At 52.0% G+C, this 23,047-nt stretch overlaps 9 protein-coding genes across 9 annotated transcripts; 5 read left to right on the forward strand and 4 right to left on the reverse strand.

Annotated features, from left to right (window-relative positions):
* Nucleotides 1-859: 859 nt before the first annotated feature.
* Nucleotides 860-3,324, forward strand: POX_c04377 (uncharacterized protein; the record flags this gene model as incomplete). The annotated part of the gene is made up of 5 exons (XM_050113257.1): nt 860-865; nt 1,004-1,674; nt 1,745-2,008; nt 2,091-2,690; nt 2,787-3,324. The coding sequence occupies 5 exons, from the start codon at nt 860-862 to the stop codon at nt 3,322-3,324; spliced, it is 2,079 nt and encodes a 692-aa protein (XP_049970813.1).
* A 609-nt stretch (nt 3,325-3,933) lies between these two features.
* POX_c04378 (uncharacterized protein) lies at nt 3,934-4,482 on the reverse strand (the record flags this gene model as incomplete). The annotated part of the gene is made up of 3 exons (XM_050113258.1): nt 3,934-3,989; nt 4,105-4,231; nt 4,330-4,482. 3 exons carry the CDS (start codon nt 4,480-4,482, stop codon nt 3,934-3,936), a joined length of 336 nt encoding a protein of 111 aa, XP_049970814.1.
* A 992-nt stretch (nt 4,483-5,474) lies between these two features.
* Nucleotides 5,475-5,645, reverse strand: POX_c04379 (uncharacterized protein; the record flags this gene model as incomplete). Its single annotated transcript, XM_050113259.1, has 1 exon — nt 5,475-5,645. The coding sequence occupies one exon, from the start codon at nt 5,643-5,645 to the stop codon at nt 5,475-5,477; it is 171 nt and encodes a 56-aa protein (XP_049970815.1).
* A 513-nt stretch (nt 5,646-6,158) lies between these two features.
* On the forward strand, nt 6,159-11,083 carry POX_c04380 (Tat-binding; the record flags this gene model as incomplete). Its single annotated transcript, XM_050113260.1, has 2 exons — nt 6,159-8,169; nt 8,232-11,083. The coding sequence occupies 2 exons, from the start codon at nt 6,159-6,161 to the stop codon at nt 11,081-11,083; spliced, it is 4,863 nt and encodes a 1,620-aa protein (XP_049970816.1).
* Nucleotides 11,084-11,717: 634 nt separating this feature from the next.
* On the forward strand, nt 11,718-12,694 carry POX_c04381 (uncharacterized protein; the record flags this gene model as incomplete). Its single annotated transcript, XM_050113261.1, has 2 exons — nt 11,718-11,817; nt 11,925-12,694. The coding sequence occupies 2 exons, from the start codon at nt 11,718-11,720 to the stop codon at nt 12,692-12,694; spliced, it is 870 nt and encodes a 289-aa protein (XP_049970817.1).
* Nucleotides 12,695-13,157: 463 nt separating this feature from the next.
* POX_c04382 (uncharacterized protein) lies at nt 13,158-15,728 on the reverse strand (the record flags this gene model as incomplete). The annotated part of the gene is made up of 1 exon (XM_050113262.1): nt 13,158-15,728. One exon carries the CDS (start codon nt 15,726-15,728, stop codon nt 13,158-13,160), a length of 2,571 nt encoding a protein of 856 aa, XP_049970818.1.
* Nucleotides 15,729-15,885: 157 nt separating this feature from the next.
* On the forward strand, nt 15,886-18,367 carry POX_c04383 (uncharacterized protein; the record flags this gene model as incomplete). The annotated part of the gene is made up of 8 exons (XM_050113263.1): nt 15,886-15,945; nt 16,016-16,228; nt 16,282-16,355; nt 16,409-16,643; nt 16,692-16,831; nt 16,886-17,159; nt 17,213-17,334; nt 17,389-18,367. The coding sequence occupies 8 exons, from the start codon at nt 15,886-15,888 to the stop codon at nt 18,365-18,367; spliced, it is 2,097 nt and encodes a 698-aa protein (XP_049970819.1).
* Nucleotides 18,368-18,521: 154 nt separating this feature from the next.
* POX_c04384 (uncharacterized protein) lies at nt 18,522-19,829 on the reverse strand (the record flags this gene model as incomplete). Its single annotated transcript, XM_050113264.1, has 5 exons — nt 18,522-19,255; nt 19,309-19,445; nt 19,503-19,563; nt 19,613-19,732; nt 19,823-19,829. The coding sequence occupies 5 exons, from the start codon at nt 19,827-19,829 to the stop codon at nt 18,522-18,524; spliced, it is 1,059 nt and encodes a 352-aa protein (XP_049970820.1).
* Nucleotides 19,830-19,978: 149 nt separating this feature from the next.
* Nucleotides 19,979-22,774, forward strand: POX_c04385 (uncharacterized protein; the record flags this gene model as incomplete). The annotated part of the gene is made up of 2 exons (XM_050113265.1): nt 19,979-20,266; nt 20,330-22,774. The coding sequence occupies 2 exons, from the start codon at nt 19,979-19,981 to the stop codon at nt 22,772-22,774; spliced, it is 2,733 nt and encodes a 910-aa protein (XP_049970821.1).
* Between the last annotated feature and the right edge of the window lie 273 nt (nt 22,775-23,047).

A 23,047-nucleotide genomic window follows, 5' to 3' on the forward strand; every position in this document is an offset into this window, starting at 1 on the left:
ATCGCTTAACGAGCGCAATGCTTCGCCCATCGCCACCCCTTGAGAACCCGCGTGGTGATTCGGCCCGGGGCGCGAAGCGAGGCTTCGAAACAATGTGGAGGAAAGGACGACGAGCGAGTGACAAGAGAAGAAAGTAGGGGGGATATGAATGGATCCAGACCGACAGCCATCAAAGGCCACAATCAAAGTAAATATAGAAAATGAGAAGAGAATACAGACATAAAATACAGTGAGAGAGAGGCGGAGTACCCGCAGATCAGGGCTGGCCGTGCATACTCGAATGTCGCGTGGATTCGTTCCCAGCCCATGCAATCTGCACCTCGTTGGTCTGGAGGATCGAGCCCAAGACCACATCGTTCATTCTGCTTTTGCGTTCTCACATTTAACCCGGCGCAGATCCAGTGGTCAATGAGCTCTTTTTTTCTTTTTCTCTTTCATAAATCCCACCATTCAACTTTCGACCACTCAGACACTGGCGTCAGCCAACTCTCTTTTCAACCCTTTTCCTTTCCGTATTTCTCTCTTTTTCGTTTTCTTTTTCCGGGTGACTCCCCATTGAACGCTGGGCAGCAGTGCTGGAACAGTTCACTTTCAGTCGGCAAATTAGACCACAATATCACAAGTTGCCCACGAGTTCAGCTGGCTTCTGAAAATTTTCTCAAATCATCGAATCCTGGTTGTTGATTTGAAGTCCTTCCAACCCTCCACACGCATACACACCCACACATTTCGTAACTACACATCGCCTTTTCGGGAACCGTGTTGGTTGATCCACCACCAACTCGCAGTCAGTGGACAGCCTCAACTACTCTATTGGCGTATACTATATCCAAGTGACTCGCCACCCTTCAGCCACATCATGGAGGTTCGTGCATACAGTGGTCTCTGTCCATTGTCATCCCTGCCTCTCCGCAAAGAGTCTTTAGCATCTCTCCTTCCTGTCTCTTGCCTCGAATGTCTATCAAACAACGCCGGCTCGGCTCACTCTGATAAATTCGAATAGTGCCCTCAAGTGAGCTGGACTGATACGACCGACATCCTTCACGGCATCATGGCCCCGCAAGAGGAGTCGTACATGCATCCTGGCCTGACTCACGGCCACCAAGCCGGCCTGTCACTCGACTCAACCCTGGATCTGGAATTTGGACTGGCCGAGTCGCATGCCCAAACGGCAGTGCCGGAATGGTCAAGCGTGTTTGCTCCGTCCGCAGGATCTCCCGATTTCTGTCACCCATACTTTCACCCATCACGCCTGACGGCCAGTCAGGACGCATGGAGCCCGCTGCAGGTCACCGGTGTCCCTAGTCAGTCCACCATGTCGCACATGCAAATGCCCAAGGCAGATCACGAAGCAGGCTTCGTCAGAGATCATTATCGCACCCCGTCAGAGACTGGCAGCCAGCATCTGGGAAGTCTTCATTCGGGCGACTCCGGGTACGGCGGGACCAGCTGTGGGACCAGATCGGTGGTTCCATCATCCTACGGTGTGGATTCGATCTCGAGCCCACTGGCGGGCTTCAATGAACAAAGCTTTGGGGACTCAATCTCCATGTTCAACCGGGCCTTTGTTGGATCCACAACTTGTTCGGAGGATTTCCCGAGCTCGCTGGTCGAGTCGGTCAAGTGCGATCATCCGACATGCACATGGGTGGGAAAGTGTCCCTCAGATAAAAGGTGTGTGTCTCTGAAGCAATTCTAACTCGGCTCGCGATCGATACAGTGCTGACTGGAATATCTTTCGTAGAAAGCATGAGGCTCGGCATCGCAAGTTGTTCAAATGCGACGAACCGAACTGTCCGCGCAAGGAAGGGTTTGGAACCATTAACGACTTGGCCCGCCACAAGAAGTGCGTTCACAACAAGGAACCCGAGCGCGGGCCCAAGATGATGTACCTTTGCTTTGGACAGAACTGCCCCCGGCCCAACAAGATGTGGCCTCGACAAGACAATTTCAAACAACATCTCAGCCGGATGCATCACGGCGAGGATGCGGATGCACTTCTCAAGAAGTAGGTCTTTTCTTACTTTCCATCCTGTCTCCGTATCTTCGATATGATGGTTTGGAGTGTACGGGATACTAACAAGATATAGATCCATGGATTGGTACGAAAGTTCCGGGCGATCCCTCCAAAGCAACGAGGATACAGTTTCAGAAGACGCCTTCAGCGAAGCCCAGCAGGATCTGGTTTACAATCATAGCGCAAACATGAACGCACCGTCATCTACAAACAGCCCGAAAGAAGCAGGAGAAAGCTGTCTGCCAGGGCTCCCAACACCCAGACCTCTGCACTATCACTCTACGCAGATTCAACCCGAAAACTCCCATCCAGAGCCCTTCCCTTCGCTTGCGGTGGATGATCATCCCATCAACGCAGAGCCCGAGCCCGCCAGATCCGGCACATCCATCTCAGACGCAGCAGACAACCTCATCAATGCAATGACCAAAATGATGAACGCCCGTGGTCGAAGATCTAGCCAGCACAGCGACGAAGGAATTGAGATTGAGGCTGAGGGTACTGATCTCCCCCAACCAAAACGCCAGATGTTACAAAAGATTCTCGCCACTGCTTTGGAACGCCTTTCTGAAAAGCCAGGGGTGGCCCCGACTATGGTGGAATCTAACGAGGACAAACACGACTGGTTCCAATGTGATGTTTGTCCCAAGCGAACCAGATTGCGCTGTGAGATGAAGTGAGTACCTGGAGAAACTTCCCCACCCCCCACCTTTTTGAAAAAAAAAAAAAAACTTGCAAGTGCGTGTGATCTAACAGGAGTACCTCGCTGTAGAAAACATCAAAAACGTCACGAACGTCCCTACGGCTGCACATTCCCACAGTGTGCCAAGTCCTTTGGCAGTAAAGCCGATTGGAAACGTCACGAAACCTCGCAACATCTCAACATTCCCAGTTGGCTCTGCACTCTACATGACCCAGTCAAGAATGGTGTCTGCGAACGCATCTTCTATCGCGAGGAACTCTTCACGCAACACCTTAACCAGGCGCATACTCTGCCCAAGACGAGAGTCGTGCCCGCTGTCCAGGCAAGCCGTCTCGACGTCGCGCATCAATCACAATATTGGTGTGGCTTTTGCACCCAATATCTTCCGCTCAGCAGCTCTGGCGCCATGGCGTTGGATGAGCGTTTTAACCATATTGATGTGGAGCATTTCAAGAAGGGAGTCAAGGGAAAACAGTGGTGTTTCCCGTCGACGAGTATTGCTGGCAATACCGACGCTGTTGTCGGATCAGTGTTTGCGAGTGAGAATGTGACTCTGCATGGCTTGGAGAGAGTGAGTCGGAAACGGAAACTTGGGACTCGGCAGTGAGGGTGTGGATATCGAGCTGGATGTGCCCGTTTCTGTCCTGTCTTTTGTTTTTCTTTGTGTTTGGGCGTTTGTGGTTGCTTTTGGCATTGAACGTAATAATCGGGAGCATGGCATTGCATTGCACTTAGACGGTACTAGACAGAGATTTTGCGAATTATTGGATGAATTTATGCAGCATTCGAGAGTTTTGGTGCTTGTTTTTTAAATCATCGATGTGCCTTTTGTTGAGATCTTGGGAGTCATTTGTGAGTTGTGTGGCTTTTGTGCCTTGGCGTATTTATGGACTCGGCACTCGACTAGGTTGGCAGATAAGACGGCACTCCTCAATCGGTCCATGGTCTATGGCCCTTGTTTTCTCTACTTGCTATGACTCGGCTCATATAGATCTACTCCTGGTAAGTGTGTAATGGGTGCCCGGTACTCGCGAGGTGGTAAGGTCTGATATTCAATCAACCATCATCCATTTTGTCACCTCCCCTCCAGCCAAACAGCTATTGTACAATGAATATCTCAGTTGACCAAGCAGCCGAATCAAAGCTCAACACGCATAATAGCCCTGTAAACTCTTTCAAAAATCCATCACCATCCACTCTCAACCTTCCAAGCCCTTCACTTCTGAGCACCTGCCAGCTCCCGAGCCTTCTTCTCCAGACTCGACATTTCCTCTGCCGCACACAAAGTCAGCGTCCAAAAACCCGCTTTTCTTGCTTTTGACTTTATCCAAAACCAAGCAAGAACAAGAAAGAAAACAATACAGTATATCAGGAGAGGAACCCATACCATTCTTCTCTAGCTTGGACTCATCAGTCTCCAATTTGAGCCACGTCCAGTAAAGCAATTGGTACGTCAACACAGCGCCAAGGAATACTTTGCTGAACGGCTTCGCAAATGTCTTGTAATTGGCCATCTTGTACAAGTTAGACGGTGATTTAGCTCAAGCTCAGACACCCCATCCACGATGATCAGGCTTGTCTTCTATTTCCTGGATTAAAAGAGATAACTCACCCCTTGTCTATACGCGCTTGGTTGCTGTGCCGCATTGAATCGGGAGGTTGTCGATGCCAGGGATCGCTTGGATGTGGCACTTGCCAATCGGATGGGTGAGAAGGTGCGTGTTCCAACGACAGCGAGCTGACGCGATGGGAATATGTTGAACATGCTGGCTTGGTATTTTCAGGAATGATCAATGGATGTCCAAAAGGTTTCGGATGCCTTTGGTTGAGGGAGACTTTTCAATTTCTCTAGGACGGACACGGACTTGATAGATGGGCGGCCGAGTCTTGGGCCTCTTCCAGAGGCTTGGACGGGATGGAATGGATGGAGGATGGGTTTTTCCGAATGCGGTTTAGTGTGGTAGATGGGTGGGTATGGCAGCGATTGTTTTGATGAGCGGTGCTGGACCGCTGGTCAATGACATACTGAGTGGTGGTGTTTCGGTATTGTTATTTGAAAATTTGGAAAAAGAGGTTAGGCGAGAGGTTTTCAAGTTCAAGTATGATGAGACAGTTGTAGGTCATGGAGCCCTGCCCGAATAATTGAATAGAAACCTTGGGACGACGCATTAAACATAGTATGGGCTAGGCATATGTTCGTGACTATGAGGTACCGATCGCGGATATGGCAAAAACATATTTCGGGAGACGGGCACAGTAGAACCTAAGCCTCAATAGGTTAGGAAGATCTATGCCCAACTGCTCAAAATTTCAAGAATCCCTTCAAAGTGAGCCAGCACGCTCCTTTACTTGTGACAAGTAAACAGAATGATTCAATGGCTTCTCTCCAACTGGTAGATCCCTAGCGCATGTACACTCCCCCCAATCGTTGACGCTGTAGACTGGCGAGCCCTGGCCAGCTCCCGAGCTGAGTCATCAATCACATGATATCAGGTCGGGGTCAATTCTGGTGGGCAGCCATAGGAAAGGGAACCACAGCCCGAATGAAAGAAGGCTTTCAGTTGCGCTTCTGATCATCCCTAACTGCCTTCTAACATCTCCTTCCACCACCGGTCGTCATCCGGTCTCCCGGCCTGTGTAGCCCTCAAGTCACCCAAAAAGGGCCTTGAATGGCTTCAGGATGTATTTTCCAGACGATTGAAATCCCTACCGAACCCTTCTCGACATGGTTCTAGAGGGTCCTCAAAATCCGTCATCTCATCGAGGGTGGACGGCTTCAATCCAGAGTCCCAGTCTGAAGATGGGTGGCACGTGCGGGATGACAAAGCGGGCGGGTGGTGTGGCGCCACAACTCGGGAGGTCCTCTGTGGCTGGTGCTTTGAATGCTCTGCCAGGCATTGCGAGTCCCTTCCTGCGTTGCCCGCCCATATTGATGCAGAGACGTTGAATCTCATCACGGCTTCTGCAGCATCTTTGCACCTTTTATTCGCTCTTTTCTTCCGTTCAATCCCTGGCCCATCTACATCCGTGGCCACTCTTTCCTTTAACGCGTCCGTCCGCTCAGTCTGGTTGAGGGTCCCTGCTTGGCACAATCACCTCCGCGCTCGACGATTATTCCCATCGCCGATGGCGAGCTGAGGTCCTCGATTCGGATCAAGTTTCACAGTACCCAGTCAATTCGACGCAGATCTTTGGTGAGCTGAAAAGTGCGCTTACGCCACCAATAGCGACACGGGTCATCGCTGGTCGACGACTTCTTTTCGTCTTTTGTAAGCTCCCTCGTCCAAGCCCACCGGAATTATAACACTTCAGTTTAGATTGAAAACGTATCCTTTGTTCTATCATCGCTATCTCATCCATGATTGGACCTCTTGACTGATACATTTTCTCCACACAAGGCGACGGCCCGACACCACACTCCTCTTTCGGATCGCCTTCATTATGGCTCGAGGCACTGCCAAACGCTCCCTCGAGGAGCTAGCCAACATGTCGGATTCAGCTGACGAGGATTGGAGCGACGGCTCCGGTCGCGCACCGCGACGCCGTGGTCGCAAGAGTCAAGCCAGCCCGAAGAAGAAGTCACGCCCTACGAAGAGGCGCCGCCGAGGCTCTGACGACGATATTGTTTCCGATGACGCCAGCCTGGATGACGATCTATCGATGAGTCTATCCGAAGACGATCTCGATGATCCTAGCGTCCCACGAAATGCGCGCGGCACAGCGCGTCGACGGACCACCCAGTCCAAAACGACCTATCAAGAACCCTCCGATGAAGAGTCTTTCGGCGATGATGAGGATGGCGAAGAACCGGAGGTTTCCTCGCCACCCCCGAAGAAAAAGAATGCCGTCGTCACGCTGAAGATTAGGCCTGAGATCCTCTCTCAGCCAGAACTGATAACTCGTCGAACGACCCGGCGGACCCGAGGCGCCTCCGAGGACATGTATGCCTTGACAAATTCGGGCCATCATATGGAGACAGTGGAACGAGGTACTCAGAGCCCAGAGACAGCAGCGCAGCGCAGGCGAAACAGTCGTGGGTTTAAGCAACCTGTCATCCAAGAAGAAATCGTGGAGCAGTCCGAGATCCCTGCTTCTTTAGAGATACTCGAAAGTGACGTGCCTCAAGAGGCCACCGAGGGCGACACGGTCCTTGCAAACGATGGAGACGACATTGAAATGACCAACGAAGGAGTCGTTCCCGAGTCTGAGGTCGGTGATGCGAAGAATGAGCATACAAACGGCGTCGAGGACGAGGACGAGGACGAGGACGAAGACGAGGGTCCCATCACTCGGAGGCGAACTCGGCCAACTCGAGCCTCCGCTCAACCTGATATTGCGGAGGCGGACGCTTCCGAGGGCGCTCAGCCTCGCCGCTCTAGTCGCAAGAAGCCTTCTTCGCAACGCAAGTCGCAGGATGAGGAGAGTGATTTTGAGCCCGAAGAGGAGGAGTCGAACGACGATGCTTCTGATTCCGCAGGTTCAAATGGCTCTCCGCGCAAGGCGAGCCAAGCTCGAGATGATGATGAAGAGGAAGATAGTAGCGCGACCGGCCGCCGCCCGGGCCTGCGCAAACGCCCCACCCGCTCTCGCGGTCATTCAGAGGTCGCCGAGGAGCTTGCAGAGGAGCTTCAGGATCTGCGTGGTGGCCGTTCCAGACGACGTGCCATGCAAGAAACCATCTCCGAGAAGCCACGACGAAGCCGCAAAGAAGTCGATTATCGTTTGATCCGGCCTGAACAGCTCTTGCCTATCGAGGATCTTGAAAATGACTTTGTAACAGAGTCTCCTTCCCGTCGTGGCCGCGGCGGAGGTGGAGGTGGTGGCTGGCAGCGTACTTTGTTCCCGACCTACGGTCCATTTGGTGGCGGTGGTCTCTCGGCCATCCTCGCACCCCCCGGGGCACCCGCTGCTACTGGAGGCGTCGACAGTGACAGCAGTGACGACGAGGCCATGCAGCAATCCAAACCCATGGGACTCGTGCCCAGTGGCGGGCTCGTCCCTCAGACTCACTCAGCCGACCCTGCTCAAAATACAGCAGGAACGCCTGCTAACCTAGGCAAGATCAAGGACAGACAGGCGCTGGCAGACGCAGACCCCTTGGGAGTCGATGTGAATGTCAACTTTGATAGTGTCGGAGGATTGCAAGGTCACATTGACCAGCTGAAGGAGATGGTCTCCCTTCCACTGCTCTACCCAGAAATCTTCCAGCGATTTCATATCGTCCCTCCTCGCGGGGTCTTGTTCCATGGCCCTCCTGGTACAGGTAAGACGCTGTTGGCACGGGCGCTGGCAAACAGTGTAAGCGCCGAAGGCCGCAAAGTTACCTTCTACATGCGAAAGGGTGCAGATGCATTGAGCAAGTGGGTGGGTGAAGCTGAGCGGCAATTGCGACTGCTTTTTGAAGAGGCTCGCAAGACGCAGCCGAGTATCATCTTTTTTGATGAAATTGATGGTGGGTCATACAAACCATTTGCGTCGTCTATCCTCTTTGAATTTCTGACTAACTTGCCATAGGCCTTGCTCCCGTCAGATCGAGTAAGCAAGAACAAATCCATGCCTCTATCGTGTCCACTTTGCTGGCTTTGATGGACGGCATGGACGGTCGTGGTCAGGTCATTGTCATCGGCGCTACCAATCGACCTGACTCCGTGGACCCTGCGCTTCGTCGCCCCGGTCGCTTTGACCGCGAGTTCTATTTCCCTCTTCCCAACAATGAGGGCCGACGGGCCATCCTTGACATTCACACCAAAGGATGGAATCCGCCCTTGCCGGACGAGATTAAAGATGAACTGTCAAAGATTACAAAGGGCTACGGTGGTGCCGATTTGCGTGCTCTTTGCACAGAAGCTGCTCTCAATGCTGTCCAGCGAAGGTATCCTCAGATCTACAAGTCTAACAAGAAACTGGTCATTGATCCTAAAAACATCGACGTGACACCCAAAGACTTCATGCTGGCAATCAAGAAGATGGTTCCATCATCCGAGCGTTCCACATCTTCGGGTGCGACGGCCTTACCCCAAAATGTCGAGCCTCTCCTTCGTGACCATTTGCAGCAGATTGAGACCTCGCTTTCGGAAATTCTCCCGCAACGCAAGCGACTCACGGCGCTGGAGGAAGCCCAGTTTGAAGAACCTAATGATGGAAACGGATTCAAGCGAGAGCAGATTATGCAAGATTTCGATCGTTCGCGTGTCTTCCGTCCCCGTTTGCTTGTGCGCGGTGCCCCAGGCATGGGTCAGCAGTACCTTGCGGCTGCTCTTCTTCACCATTTCGAGGGCCTTCACGTGCAAGCATTCGATCTTCCAACGCTTCTCAGCGATTCCACTCGCTCGCCCGAAGCCGCTGTCATTCAACTCTTTGCAGAGGTCAAACGACACAAACCCAGTGTAATCTATATCCCCAACATTCAGTCATGGCTTGAGACCGTTGGGCCCGCTGTCATCTCTACGTTCATGGGTCTGCTACGGTCGATACCGCCCACAGACCCCGTCTTGTTGCTGGGAGTCCTCGAGTCCACAGGAGACGAGGTTGATGTCAACCTGCTTCACAAGCTGTTTGGATTCTCTCGGAAGAACCTTTTCGATTTGCACGCACCTGGTGAGAAAGCTCGGTACGAGTTCTTCGGTAAACTCATCGAGTACATCAAGACAGCACCTTCCGATTTCCCGGACCCTGAAAATCGCAAGAAACGCCAACTTGAGGAGCTCGAGGTCGCACCCCCGCCGCCTCCTCAGGCTGAAATCCCTGTCTCTAAGCAGGAGCGCAAAGCCCAGAAGAAGAAGGATCATCACACCCTCAACCTTTTGAAGATTCGCATTCAACCCATCATGGACCAGATTAAGAAGTACAAGCGCTTCCGTCAGGGTATTGTTGACGAGAGTCATATCAGATACCTATGGGAAGAGGAAGACCCCCACATCGTTACCAGTGATCTTCCTCCCGACCCAATGACCAGCCATCGGCCGTATGAGAAGGCTTACGACAAGCATGGCACACCGGGACTGCTGGAGACCGCTACTGGCAAGTTCTACTACAATATGGAAATTGTGACCATGGAGAAACGGCTGTCCAATGGGTTCTACAAACGCCCATCCGATTTCTTGGCTGATATCAAGCGGATCGCCAAGGACGCCCGGACGCTGGGTGAACATGAGCGGCTTCTCAGGGCCAATGAGCTCCTGTCCAATGTGGAGGTCGATATTTCCACGATTGAACATGCGGAACCGGCCTTGGTCGCCGAGTGCGAGAATGTTTACTTGCGGGAACTGGCGCGTGAAAAGGAGGCCCGGGAGCGTGCGCAGCGGGCTCAGGAGGAAGTCCGGGCGGCCGCCTCTCGACCAGTCACAGCAGACGAAGGCGACACTACGGTCGCCGATCGTAGTGAATTCTTCAAGACCGATGCCGATGAGCGACCTATGACACCAAACCGGCATGGCAACGTCAGTTTCGCCAATGGTGTTCGCTACCATGACGGTGGAGGCTCCGACTTGAATGAGTCTGGGCATCACGGCCACAGCAACGGCTCTCATGGTGACGGTGACGGCGATGTCTTCATGACCAACTCTGAAGATCACTCTGGTAGCAAGGATACACAAGGGAGCTCCTTTGGACCGTCAGCACAGCCGAGACCCCCCCATTCATACACTGCACCATCCCAACAGATGCGCCGGGAATCGGGCATGTCGAGCTTTTCTCAGACCGGCGTAGTGACCCCCATGGTCGCTGGCTCTCAACCTGCTGACTATACCAACGAGGCCTCGACCACCCAGACCACCTCGGATAAGAAGTCGTCCGGCCCCTCGGGGCATTCCGGGCATTCCACTATTTCTGGACATGCCACGCATGAGCACACCCAGAGTATCCATGCATCACGGGATGAGTTCCCAGATCTCAACCAGTATCCCGATCGCGATCCCCAGCAGGAAGAACACTTGCCTGACACCCAGCAAGGCACGAGCAGTCAGCCTTCTCCTCGCGCTCGAGACCTGGTGTTTGCACAGCACGAGGAATTTGGTCTTCTCCATGGCAGTCAATCTCACCACAAACCTCAGCCGCCACTCTTTGACGCACACACGTCCAAACCTCCCCCGGAGCTGATCATCGACGAGGAAACCATTGACGATCTTCACAAGCAGTTGTCTTTGAAGACCAGTGGATGCTCCGTCGAGCAGCTGGAGCAGGTGAATACCTGTCTCATGGACTTTGTCTGGCGCAAGCGTGGCGAGTGGGATCGGACCGCGGTCGCTGTGGGTATCACTGATGTCTTCAATGCAGTCCTGGAGGACATGCAGTCTCTTCAGGAGATTGGAGCCATCAGCCAAAACACCAAGGAGCAGCTGGGCAACGTTAGTTTCTCTTCGCGATAGGGCAGAGTGATATTGCACTTGATTTTTCCATTTTCTCCTGTTGATATTTCCTACCTGTCTCTCTCAAGATACCAATTTTTTTTGACGACGTTCCTGGCTTGGTGATGGTGTGTGTGGTATGGGTTACCTACGGGGCGGGGCGGGCGTCTTCTCCTAGTTTATGTGCTTGGAGTGCAATCAACTTCTCTTTATTTTAATTATTACGGTGCTCTCGATTGTCATGATAGCATGGCCACCTCGTATTTAGCCTCACATAATGCTCCGACTCCAATGTTTCTCCCCTATATGATGTGCTCTTGAATCTCTCGACTTTGGATGTTTTCCTCACGGGAGCAGAACATGTGACGTTGACCCACGGGCCGATCCCACTAAACACTCTGGCCTTTGTGCCTTGTGGCCCCGACGGGAAGTGTATCTGTCTTCCTGTCTTTTTGATGCAACACTCCCACTTCCAACACCTCAACTCTTACTCCACAATTGACAACTCTCTGTGCAAAAGCAAGCGGATTATGATCTAGTCTTGACCAAACAAAAAGGAGATCAACAATTCTGAACGCTTTCGCTCCTCGACACCGTCTTGCGCTCGACTTGACACCTCCCCGACAAGCATACGATCGAGTCTCGCGTCGTCACAATGGTGGACTGGATTAGTCTGGCCGTACCTCTCGCCTATCTGGGTGTTCTGATCGGCTCTCTTGCCACCTTTTCTTCCCTGTATCGGAAGCGCAAGGCTCGTACGTATTCCCCCTCCTCGAGGACAGGAAGAACTTCCTCGAACAACCAAGCTTCGCCCAACCCTCATACCGAGGGGCAGCTCCTACTTGCAAGACCAAGCTAACAGACCCTCCCCCGCCCTCTTCGCTCTATTTAGAAAAAGCTGCCAGCCTGGAATCATGGTTCCCCGCCCACATCCAACGTGACATTTACTTCTCACTCATGCATCTGGATCCTCCCGCCGAGAAGAAGTCCCCCGTGGTCCCCGAATCCGTCCTCAAGGCCTCTCTCCTCCGCCGCGCGACAGAAGACATCCGCCGCGTGATGACGCTCCGCTCCCAAAAACAAGCTCTGGGAGTTCTCCTCCAACGTGGCAGTGTCGGCGATGATCTCTGGCAGCGCTTCCTTCGCGCAGAGAAGGAGATGGAGGACGAAGTCCGCGATGTTGTTTCCGAAGCCAACGCCTACGTTCCTGGCTGGGGCCAGGTTATCTTTCAATCGGCCAATGAAATGTTGAACAATGATCTGTACCGCGCGCGCTTGAATGAGCACAGTCAAAAGGCCGTCGAGGAGCGCGCCTGGTGGGACAAGAAGAAGTCTACTATTTCGGAGGAGTTCATGAAGGAGTTGGATCAGGAGAGCGCGGGCGCTGGGGCGAGTGCGGGCGATGTTTCGGGTAGCGCTTCTGCGTCCGCGTCTGTGGCGGGATCCGTGACTACATCTCGGCCGGTCACCCCGGCGAGGCCCAATGCTCCGACGTCGGCGGTCAACACGCCCTCTGTCCAGGGAAGCGATGACGATGCGGTCTTGGTGGAGGCGGAATCGTCGGTGAACAGTCCTGGTACTCCGGGCTCTGTGAGTGGGAAGAAGAAGAACAAGGGCAAGGGCAAGAAATAAATGATATCCAAATGTGCGCGCGTGTGTAAAATTATCCCTTTTTTTTCCCTTTCTCTTCGTTCCATCTTCATGCCTCTCACATGCTGCGATGTGCGTGTTTCGGTTCATTGGGATCCATCTGGAATGGCGCCCTTGGTTTCTTATCGGTCTCTTTCGCATCTTGTTCTTTATCCTTTTGATCTATTTCGATTCGCTGGATATCCTACATCTAAGAAGGAAAGCATTACTTTGAAAACGAGTGAAGCGCACGAGTCGACTGATGCTGAAGCAAAGTCCTATATATCATCCATGTGATCTAAGTGGCGATGATGCCGTGAGTAATGTACAGTCCCTGGGCTCAAGGGTTCCAATGTAACAAGTCAAAGTCAAATGAACGCCACGCCCATGCCCATCCTATGCAAACAATAAACCGTGCCACAACGACCGGGGGGAGAACTGTGGAAAAGAGAAAGAAAAAAAGCGATTACAAAAGTTTGCTATCGTCCACACCGAGAGGAGGGCCAAGATCAATCTCTTCCACGGACATGTCATCCGCCGCCTGCTCCAGTTTGGCTTCGACCCGCGCCGGGTCCAAGTTCTCTGTCCGACTAAGCACAATGCGAAGCAAGGTGGACATGACTTCTAGTTGATATTGCTGTTTCTCATTCGGATCCAGTTGTTCAATGTGAACACCCTGCGATTGCAAAGCAAGCGACTTGCGCTCCCCAAGCATCTCCAAGAGCTGCGTAACTTGACTGATACTTTCCTTGCTTCGAGGCGTAGAGGAGAGCCGTCGCAAACGTCGCTTTGGCGTGCCTGCTGGCACGCCTGCTAGACGAGCGACTTGGAGGACGATCATCCGCGCGGTCACATCGTCCGGACCATATCCAAACATATTTTGCAGGGAGTGAAGGGCGACAAGTGTGCCCGGAATGTCTTTGGAAAGACAGAAGCACCGGATGATTTGGTCATAGAGCTCCTTGGTAAATTGCTCCGAGCTCGATTTTTGGCCGCGAGAAGGTAGGCTCATGTACCATTGCACCATCCGTGAGTAAAGCTGACGTGCTGACGGGAAGCCAGCATCAAAGGCTGTACGCCCACGGTCATATTGCACTTTGGCACAGTCCCAAAGACATGCAAAGGTCTCGAGGTCAGGTTGGATGGTGCTGGACATCATCTCAAATTTGGCCCAGAGGCCACGGATGTCTTGCTTGCGAAGTTCGGCATAGAGGAGATGGTTCATAAAGTATGAGTTTGGTTGAATGTGGGCATCGCTCAGACATTTGGCCAGATATTTGACCATGTCGTCGTCGCCACGGCGGGTATAGTGAAGGAGAAGGAGAGAAAAAGTCTCAATAGTGGCGGCCGGCACCTCACGATGCAGGAACTTTGGTATCCGGCTCGGCTCCAGTGACTGGTGCTTGACGTCAATTTTGGGAGATTTGTCAGGAATCTGATAACGTTTCCAGACAGCGTCGATTCTGTGTTGAATCATGGACCATCCGAGTCGCTCTGCTTTGTCTCGGGCAGCTGCACTTCCATCACGAAGCCAGCCAGCCATGACACCGTTGAGGTGTTTCGCATCGGGCTTGACACCCCGCTCGTACATCAGCTCAATGACCATGGCTGCTGAGTCAACCTCTCCCATGCCAATGAGCTTCTTCATCCAACTCGCGAAGAAGAAGCGGTTGTGGAAGCGACGGGGCAGCATTGTCAGCGCGGACAATGAGACTTTATTCACAGCCGCCTCGTCAATACTGGAAGCCTGAAGATTGCCAGCCACTCCAAGAGCGGCTTTGTACAAAGCCGTCGAGTCGTTGGCGGGATCCTGCCCCGTCACCATCATGTCTTTGAACACTGCCACGGCGGCATCTGATCGGCCCGCGGACAGCAGACCGATGCTCACCCGATCGTAATCTTCCATGGTCATATCTGAACCCAAGAAAGTCTTGAGTTGCAAATACAAAGCCCATGCCTTCACCTCGGCACCCTTCTCAGGCATCCTACCCCAAGCTGTAATGACTGGAATGAGAACGCGAGGCTGACGGGATGGATCATTTGCCAGGAATGCCAGGGCAATGTCTTGAGCTCGTTGGGGATTGTTTTCAGCCGCAAAGAGCCGAACGCCCAGCATCCAATACTCTTCCAAGTCCTCCTTTTTCTGTGATAGTTCTGCCTGGTATGCTTCCCATTCTTCCAGCGCCTGGGCAACATGTCCGCCGTCGTGCAGAGCTTCAATGTAGGATAGGATCTGAGGGATGGCCAGAGGTTGACCGACTGATTTCATGTCCTTGGCAAGGATTTGAAGATGCTCAGACCGGGTCAGTGCTGATGACTGCCGAGTAGATTGAGATTCCCAAAGCGAGTTCATCGTGTCGCTTTCAAGTGTTTCCAGGAAGTCTGGTACATTTTGCTTGCATCGGCGGTAAGACTTCCAGAGATCTTGCTTTGCAGGCTCGTCGGCAGTTCTTTTAGTGTAGCGACGTAGCGAATCCTTGAATCGGAGGTAGGAAGCGTGAGAGGTTGGATCTTCAAGTTGTTCTGATCTTTTCCGGGTCGCCATTTTTCGTCGGTCTCTGGCGGTGTCCTGCCAATTTTCTTGCTCGTTCGCGAGACCTTCGAATTCCTCCTTCAACATATCGTCCAATTCCTCGTCGAACACATCACTCAGGGACAGCTCCGCACCGGTGGGCTTGCGTTCTGCCTCGTATTTACTGAGGGCCTCCAGAGCGATCTTCCGGTCCTCCTCCGGTAGGCTTTGAATGAACTCGCCATCTGGTGTGAAAGGTCCTTTTTCCAGTATTTTAAGCTCCTCTTGAAGCCTCGTGAGCTCGCCCTCTACATCGTTTTTGTCTTCGATATCTTCGGCTTCCGGATCGACTTTCCGCACATTTTTGCTCGAGGGCGTCTCTTGTTCGTAAAAGTTAACCTTGTCGTTCGGCCCGCCGAAGTCAAGTCGACGTGGATTCACAGCGCTGAAAGCGCGCCTGGAAAAGGCCGAGCTGTGGACCACACGGTGCCATCGAGCTCCTCCTCGGACAGCCTGGCGGAGCATATGGAGCGTTTCATGGGGGAGTTTGAGGTTGCTTGGAATTGACCGTCGCGAGTCAAAGATCGGAAAGTCATTAATGGTCCACTTTAGGTTTAGCGTGTTTTTCCTCCGAGCGTGAAGTCACCGCGGTCAACGCGACTTGACTTGTGTAAAGCAAGCAATGGATCCTGAAGGAATTGAGGAGGTGCTGGACTTGTCCAGGGACAAAACACAGAATCAGGTATGTCGACACATTGAATTTTGTCCAAGATTGAATGAGATTGCTCGTACTTAGCGCTAACTGAACGCAGGGCGTCTATGTTTACCAGCCCGCAAACGCCGGGAAAACAGCCATTGAACGACCTACCAAGCGCCGCAAGGTCTCTTCCACCGATAGTCAAGGGCAAGCAGTCGATGCTGAATGCTTTGTGCCGCTTTTAAATGGGCAAGAAAGTCTTGCTTCCACACAACTGCGATACGAGACTTATAAACAACTCTGGTCGGAGCAGGAAGGCAAGATTCAGGTGCGGGCTCCACACGTTTCGCATAGGAAATTCAAGCTGACAGCATTTTGCAGGCCATTCTAGAAGATGTCGACGCCGGAGTTTTAGCGGATGTACTTGCCTTTGTCAGAAACAATGAGCCCGAAACGTATGGTTTTTGCAGGAACCTATGTCAAACTTCGATCTGACTATTACCCTTAGGTGCAATGGATGTATACCAACGGGATTAGTGACGGTTGGATCAAACGTCTCTTCTCTGAGCCGGCTTCTCTCTCGCCTCAATGATCAATTGCTGAGCAACAATGAGGGCGGCGTTGTGGTGCTAGAGTCAGGCGATGCACCCAATTTAAAGACGACCCTCAAGAACATCATTCGAGCTGTGATTACCAATACTGAGGGGAACGATGGATATCATAAGTTTCTGACAGATCGAAGCGTATGTCGACCGAAGTCTCGCTTCGCTTGGCTTGGCTAACTTCACAAGGGCCCCCGTCTACTTGGATACGATCTGGACCTCCTTCACGATTATGTCCAAAGAAAGGGCACCAAAAAACTAGTGCTTGCATTCCGCGATAGCGAGGCCTTCGATCCCGGTTTGCTCATGGATCTCTTGTCCCTTCTGAAGTGAGCAGCAAGTGACTCTCTGGTTGAACCCTGACGAGGCTAACGTTGTGCAAGGTCATGGCTTGATCGAATTCCGTTCACGGTTCTTCTCGGTATCTCCACATCCGTTGAGCTTTTTGAGGGCCGCCTCCCTCGAGCATGTATCGCGCTTCTTCAAGGACGGCATTTCGAAGTTCAGGATGCAGGCAATTGCGTCGACCGTATCTATGAATCGCTTCAGGCCGGCACCCAAGGGAAGATGTGGCTCGGCCGTAACGTCACTAGCACTCTCTTGGAAAAGACGCATGACTACTTCCAAACGCCGGAAGCCTTTAGTCGAATGGTGAAAGTCAGTGGCCCCTTCAATACCATCTCTCAAGACCAAATGCTGATAGAGTGAAGTATGCTTATATGTCGCATTTTTTTGCGAATCCGCTGTCGGTTTTATTGGACAGCCCGAACCCAGCCACGCTTTCTCAAACATTGCTATGCGAGGCTATCAGGAATTTACCATCTTTTCGCATGTAAGGATTGGCACGAGACTCCCAAACTCGATTTAGCGCTAATGCCCTCGACAGGTTCTGTGAAGACCTTATAGATTCAGGCTCGCTGGAGGATGTACGATCCCTTGTCGAAAATGACCAGGTTTTGCTGCGTGAGGCAATCCGTCATGTTGGGGTTGGCCAGCAGAGTATGCGCCACTTGTTTGATGCCGTTGGCGTCATTTATTCGTGTCTCCAACATACGCAAACGGCGAAGAAAATGAACGTCTCAGACCTCGCTGTGCGAGGGCTTTCGGGCGAGCTGGGCGAATCGCAAGTACTTGATGACATGCTTGCTACCATGAGAACTTTTGATTCGGAGAAGATGGCTCGCTTGGTGGAATCTTTGCCCCAAAGAGCGTTCGCTGATCTGCCCATCGAAGACATCAGGGCAGACTTTGCTACGTTAGTCAGCGCTCACACTCATGCTTTGCCGTTGCGAAGTGAGTACAACATCAACAGCTCTGTCATGAAAACGACTGTTGTTCAGCAAAGGATCTTACTCAGCAAAGGCAAATCCAATTTGCTCAAGCAAGATCTTGAGTACACCAGGATTGTTGATCGACTGGTGGGGGCCTTCCAGGAATACTTCGCAGAATTTTTAATCCAACCTCAGGAGCTTTTCATGCACGAAGCGTTCTTGTTCGACTTTCGCAACCCTCTCAAGGAAACATTCACACCACGACCACGCTTTGCGATCGAGCGTGCCTTGGCCAATCCTTTCGATTACCTCACATCTTCAAATGATCCAGGCAACGCCAGGATTTCTGCCAAACAACCCGCGACTGCAATACTATACCAGCTGTACCTTGAATCGGGGGCACTGGTGAATATCCATGATCTATGGCAGACTTTTTACTCTGTTTTTGAGAGTCAGCAAGGTGATGCGTGTGACGAGCGGTTGGTCATGGCCTTGTTCTATAGCGCTCTATCCGATCTGAGGTCGTTTGGTATGGTGAAGAACAGCCGGAAAAAGACTGACCATCTTTCTAAATCTGTGTGGATGGGGCTATAGTGAAGCTTCGCCACGCTGCGAAGCCCAGCAATTTTATGACAAACGGTGGATCAATTGCTTCTTTTCTGGTCAATCAGGGGGTATCATGTATTCGCAGTCCAGTGTCAAAAATAGAGTAACAGAGCAAAAGGAAAAACCACAGGTGATCCCCAATCTAAAGCGGGCGCTGGATGATATTTTCGCGCCCTAGTGGTCGGCCACCTTCACTAAGCACCATTGCCTCACGCCTCCGCCGTCTCAAAGCCTGATCTTCTGTAGTTCCCGCTTGAAGTCTTCGTGAAGGCCCAGCATGGAATCCTAAACCAGCTGTATCATCTCCTTCTTCCATCAAGATGTCACCGTCTCTGGGCATATCAACATCAAGATCCTCATCAGAGTCCTCAATATCCCAAATTTCACTATCATCGTCGTCGTGTTCATCCGGGTCCTCGTCGTGGTCCTCATCCTCGTCTCTATCTCTATCATCTTCCGATTCATCCCCCATGATGCTCATCAGCCCATATTCCTGGAGTTGCTCATAGCCTTCAGGGTGTGTAGTCAATGTGCCAAGTATGGAGCTCATAGTTGCGTCGTCTGACCACCAATTCTTCATCAGAAGAATGACATTTTCTCGTCCGGAGGGTTCTTCCAGCGCACAAGGAAAAGGATACTTGACAAGCCACCTGCTCACAACTCCCGCTGCGACAGCTGTAGAGACATCCTCGGGTAAAAGAACATTCAGAATTTGAAGTGCTTTCTTCTCTCCCAATGGCCTTGTCTTGGGCAAAATCGGCGAGGCTGTCGTGGAAGTTTGTTCGGTGTGTTCGTCAAGAAAATTGCAGAGGCAATTCACCAGTGCTGTAAAGGTTTCGTAATCTTGGAGGTTGGCGCATACCGATGCTCGAGATACTAGGAAAAATCAGCCTCAGGAACCGCGGTGATTGGGATCTTGAACTGCGTACAAGCGCGGTTCGATACGAGAAAATTCAGCGCCGTCAGCGCTTTGTCTCGCCTACTCTTGTTTTTAGATGATAGATCTTCCAGAAGCAGGTCGCGCGTTGGACCTTTGGTCGATCTTTCAGAGATGATGCGCAAAGCACTAGGTACATCCGTCAGAGCTTTACTTCAAGTATAAATCATGCCGTGTGCCTCGTACGCAGATCGAAGCTCAGGGCTTGTGCTTTCGGATAGTTTCAGAAGTGTATCGAGTTTGAGGACTGTAGCATGTAAGTATTGAGTTGCAAAATTGGTCAAGGGCGTATGTACCATCCTCTGTTCCTTCACCAATGATCTTGTCCTCTTTCTCCGCATGCTTGATTTCCGTGAGATCCACGACTTGGCGTAAATCGTGCAAGATCCCACGCGCCGCAAAGAAAAGCGAGATTCCTGTTTGGATCAGTACATTGAATGAACAAGCTTTTCCTCTATTGACACCCCCACCTAGACATAGCCATAGCACTCTATCCCCCGACAAACCGGACATGGTGGTGATGAACTGTAGAGCTGTTAGTGGAGATGCGGAGACCTTGTGGCAGAATCCTAATCGCCGGAAGCGGTGAGCTTATATTTTTTCTGACCGGCCTTGCATTGCCGGAAAAAACTCCACTTGTTGCAAAGCCTGACGAAGTAAAGATGCCGCCCTCGCAGCTTAAGCAGCTAAAGGCTTCATTGCGAGATACTGGGGTCCTAGGACCTCAGCAGTCGAAGAAGCAGAAGCGCCAAAATGCGAAGACCGGTGCTGGCGCGCAAAATCGAAATCAGCGCAATGCCGCATTGCAAGCGATTCGAGACCGATTCAACCCATTCGAGATTAGGCCCACCGCTACGAGGAGCAAGTTCGAGACAACAACCCGCGATGCGAACTCCACCAAGGCCACTGGGCGTCGCCCAGGTGTCACCAAGTCCTTGGGAGAAGAGAGGGTGAGAGGCCTTTGCGGAGACCGTTGTATGTATCGGCACTAGCTGACTGAAATGACCTACTAGCGACGAGCGACACTCTTGCAAGAGATGAACAGCCGGAACAAAGTCGGTGGACTCGTCGATCGACGTTTCGGTGAAAACGATCCGACTATGACGCCTGAGGAGCGCGCCGCCGAGCGATTCGCCAGAGAAAGCCAGAAGAAAATGCGCAAAGAGTCAATTTTCAATCTGGAGGAGGATGAGGAAGAATTCCAATTGACACACATGGGTCAATCTTTGACTTTGGATGGGAAGGCCGTGGATGATTTCGACGGCGGCGATCTGGATGGAGCCGAGTCCGACGATGACGAGGCCCCGCGAAAAAGGAAACGCCTCGGCGAAGACGACGAAGACGCCGAAGATTTCATTGACTATGGGGATGACGGCGAGGCTCAACCGGAACGCAAAAAGTCAAAGGCTGAGGTCATGAAAGAGGTTATCGCGAAATCCAAGTTCCACAAGGCTGAGCGACAACAAGCAAAAGAAGATGACGATGATCTTCGAGAGGAATTGGACCAGCAGCTACCGGATCTTTTCGACGCCCTGCGCGGTATCAAAGCTCCACCGAAACCGGAGCCGCCGAGGCAAGACTTGGACACAATGAATCCAGAGCGCGCAGCTATGCTTCGCGAGCCCGAAGGCAAGGATACCGAGAAGGAGTATGACCTCCGGCTTAAGCAGTTGACTTTTGATAAGCGATCAAAGCCAACTGATAGGACAAAGACGGAGGAAGAGAAGGTAGAAGAAGAGGCCAAGCGATTGAAGAAGCTGGAGGAGGATCGTCAGCGCCGCATGCGTGGCGAGCAGCTCAGCGATGAAGAAGAGGAGCCGGAAAGTGACAAGGACTCCTTCTTCCAAGGCGACGAGGATGAGGAGTCCGAGATTGATGATGCTGCTGCTTTTGGCCTACACACAACGTCCTATGAGCCCCGACCTGAGCTCGCCGTTGAGGATGAGGACGATTTTGTGATTGACGATGATCTTGTCGAGACGCGCTCAAATGTCAGTCTTTCATTTGACGAAAGCGATATGGAAGAGGAGCAGATCTCCGGTGAAGAAGATGAAGAAGAATCTGAAGAAGAAGATGAGCTCATCAACGGAATGACATTACCAACTGCTGGTAGCGCCAGTGCCTCAACAGCAGTGCAGGTGAATCAGACTGCCGATGGTAAACTGGCATTTACCTATCCTTGCCCGGCGAACCACCAAGAATTCCTTGATATTATCGAGAATGTGTCTGGACAGGACCTACCCACCGTCATCCAGCGCATTCGTGCGTTGCATCATCCCCGTCTCCACCCTGACAACAAATCCAAACTTGGTCGATTCGCAGAGATTCTTGTCGAGCACGTGTCCTACATGGCAAATGAACGAGCAGAACCCTCTTTTCCAATTATCGAGAACATCTTGCGTCACGTCCACTCTCTGGCCAAGACCCACCCTATTAATGTGGCAATGGCTTTCCGTGCTCGTCTTCGTGAGATCTCGGAGAATCGCCCCCTCAATCTTCTTCCCGGTGATCTTGTGGTTCTTACCGGCGTTTCAACTGTTTTCCCGACATCTGATCACTTCCACGCCGTGACAACGCCGGCGCACCTGTGCCTTGCTCGTTTCCTCGGCCAGTGCTCGCTCGAAGGCCTAGGCGACTTCGTCACCGGTGCCTTTGCCACTAGCTTGTGCCTGCAGTACCAAAGCATTGCTAAGCGGTATATTCCGGAGTTCATCAACTACACGCTAAATGCTCTGTGCAACCTGGCTCCCGTGGAGTTGGCCTCGAAGCAACTTTCTTTCCCCGTCCGCAAAGCCCAACAATCTGTCAAGCTTGCGCCAACAAAGAAGGTCATGTCTCGCAAGCTGCAGTTCCGCGACGTGAAGCAGATTCCTTCCGATACTCATGCGCAAGAGGACCTCAAGCTCTCCCTCATTACTACCTACGTTTCCCTCCTTGACACTGCTTCGGATCTTTGGGCCAGCAAGTCTGCGTTCATTGAGATCTTCACCCCCGTTCGCACGGTCCTTCAGCATCTCCGCCAATGCTTCAAGAACAAACTTTTCGCTGCTGGCCGAGACTCCGTGCAGGCAATGATAGACAAAATCGAGGGCCATCTGGCCACTTCTTCCCGTGCTCGTCGTCCCCTGCTACTCCACAACCATCGTCCGTTGGCCATCAAATCTGCGATTCCCAAATTCGAGGAGAACTTCAACCCCGACAAGCACTACGATCCAGACCGCGAGCGCGCGGAGAACAACCGTCTCAAGGCCGAGTACAAGCGCGAGAAGAAGGGAGCTATGCGCGAGCTGCGCAAGGACGCCAGCTTCATTGCTCGCGAGAAGCTGCGCGAGAAGAAGGAGCGCGATGCCGAGTACGAGAAGAAGTACAAGCGTCTTATTGCCGAGATCCAAAGCGAGGAGGGTCGGGCAGCCAACGAGTACGAACGAGAGAAGAGAGGACGTGCGGGCAAGCGTTAAATGTGTTGTTTTTTGGGGGGACTTTGTATGTGTCTGGCAGTCTGTTTGCATTGCTTGCCAGCCTTTTATCATGTCTTATAGACGTCTTTTTCACCGATTCCAAGTACATAGTCTCTTTGCTCCGAATTGTTTCTGGGGACCGGTGCATGATATGAAATCAAAAGTTGATTCTTGGCAAAAAACAAAGACTATTCAAAGGCTCGATAGGTGGCTGATGTACACTCGACTATTCATTTTATAAGGAGCAAAATGCCTTCATTTCTTCTTTCTCGT

This window comes from Penicillium oxalicum, chromosome III (assembly GCF_001723175.1).
Source record: "Penicillium oxalicum strain HP7-1 chromosome III, whole genome shotgun sequence".
Taxonomy (NCBI): Eukaryota; Fungi; Ascomycota; class Eurotiomycetes; order Eurotiales; family Aspergillaceae; genus Penicillium; species Penicillium oxalicum.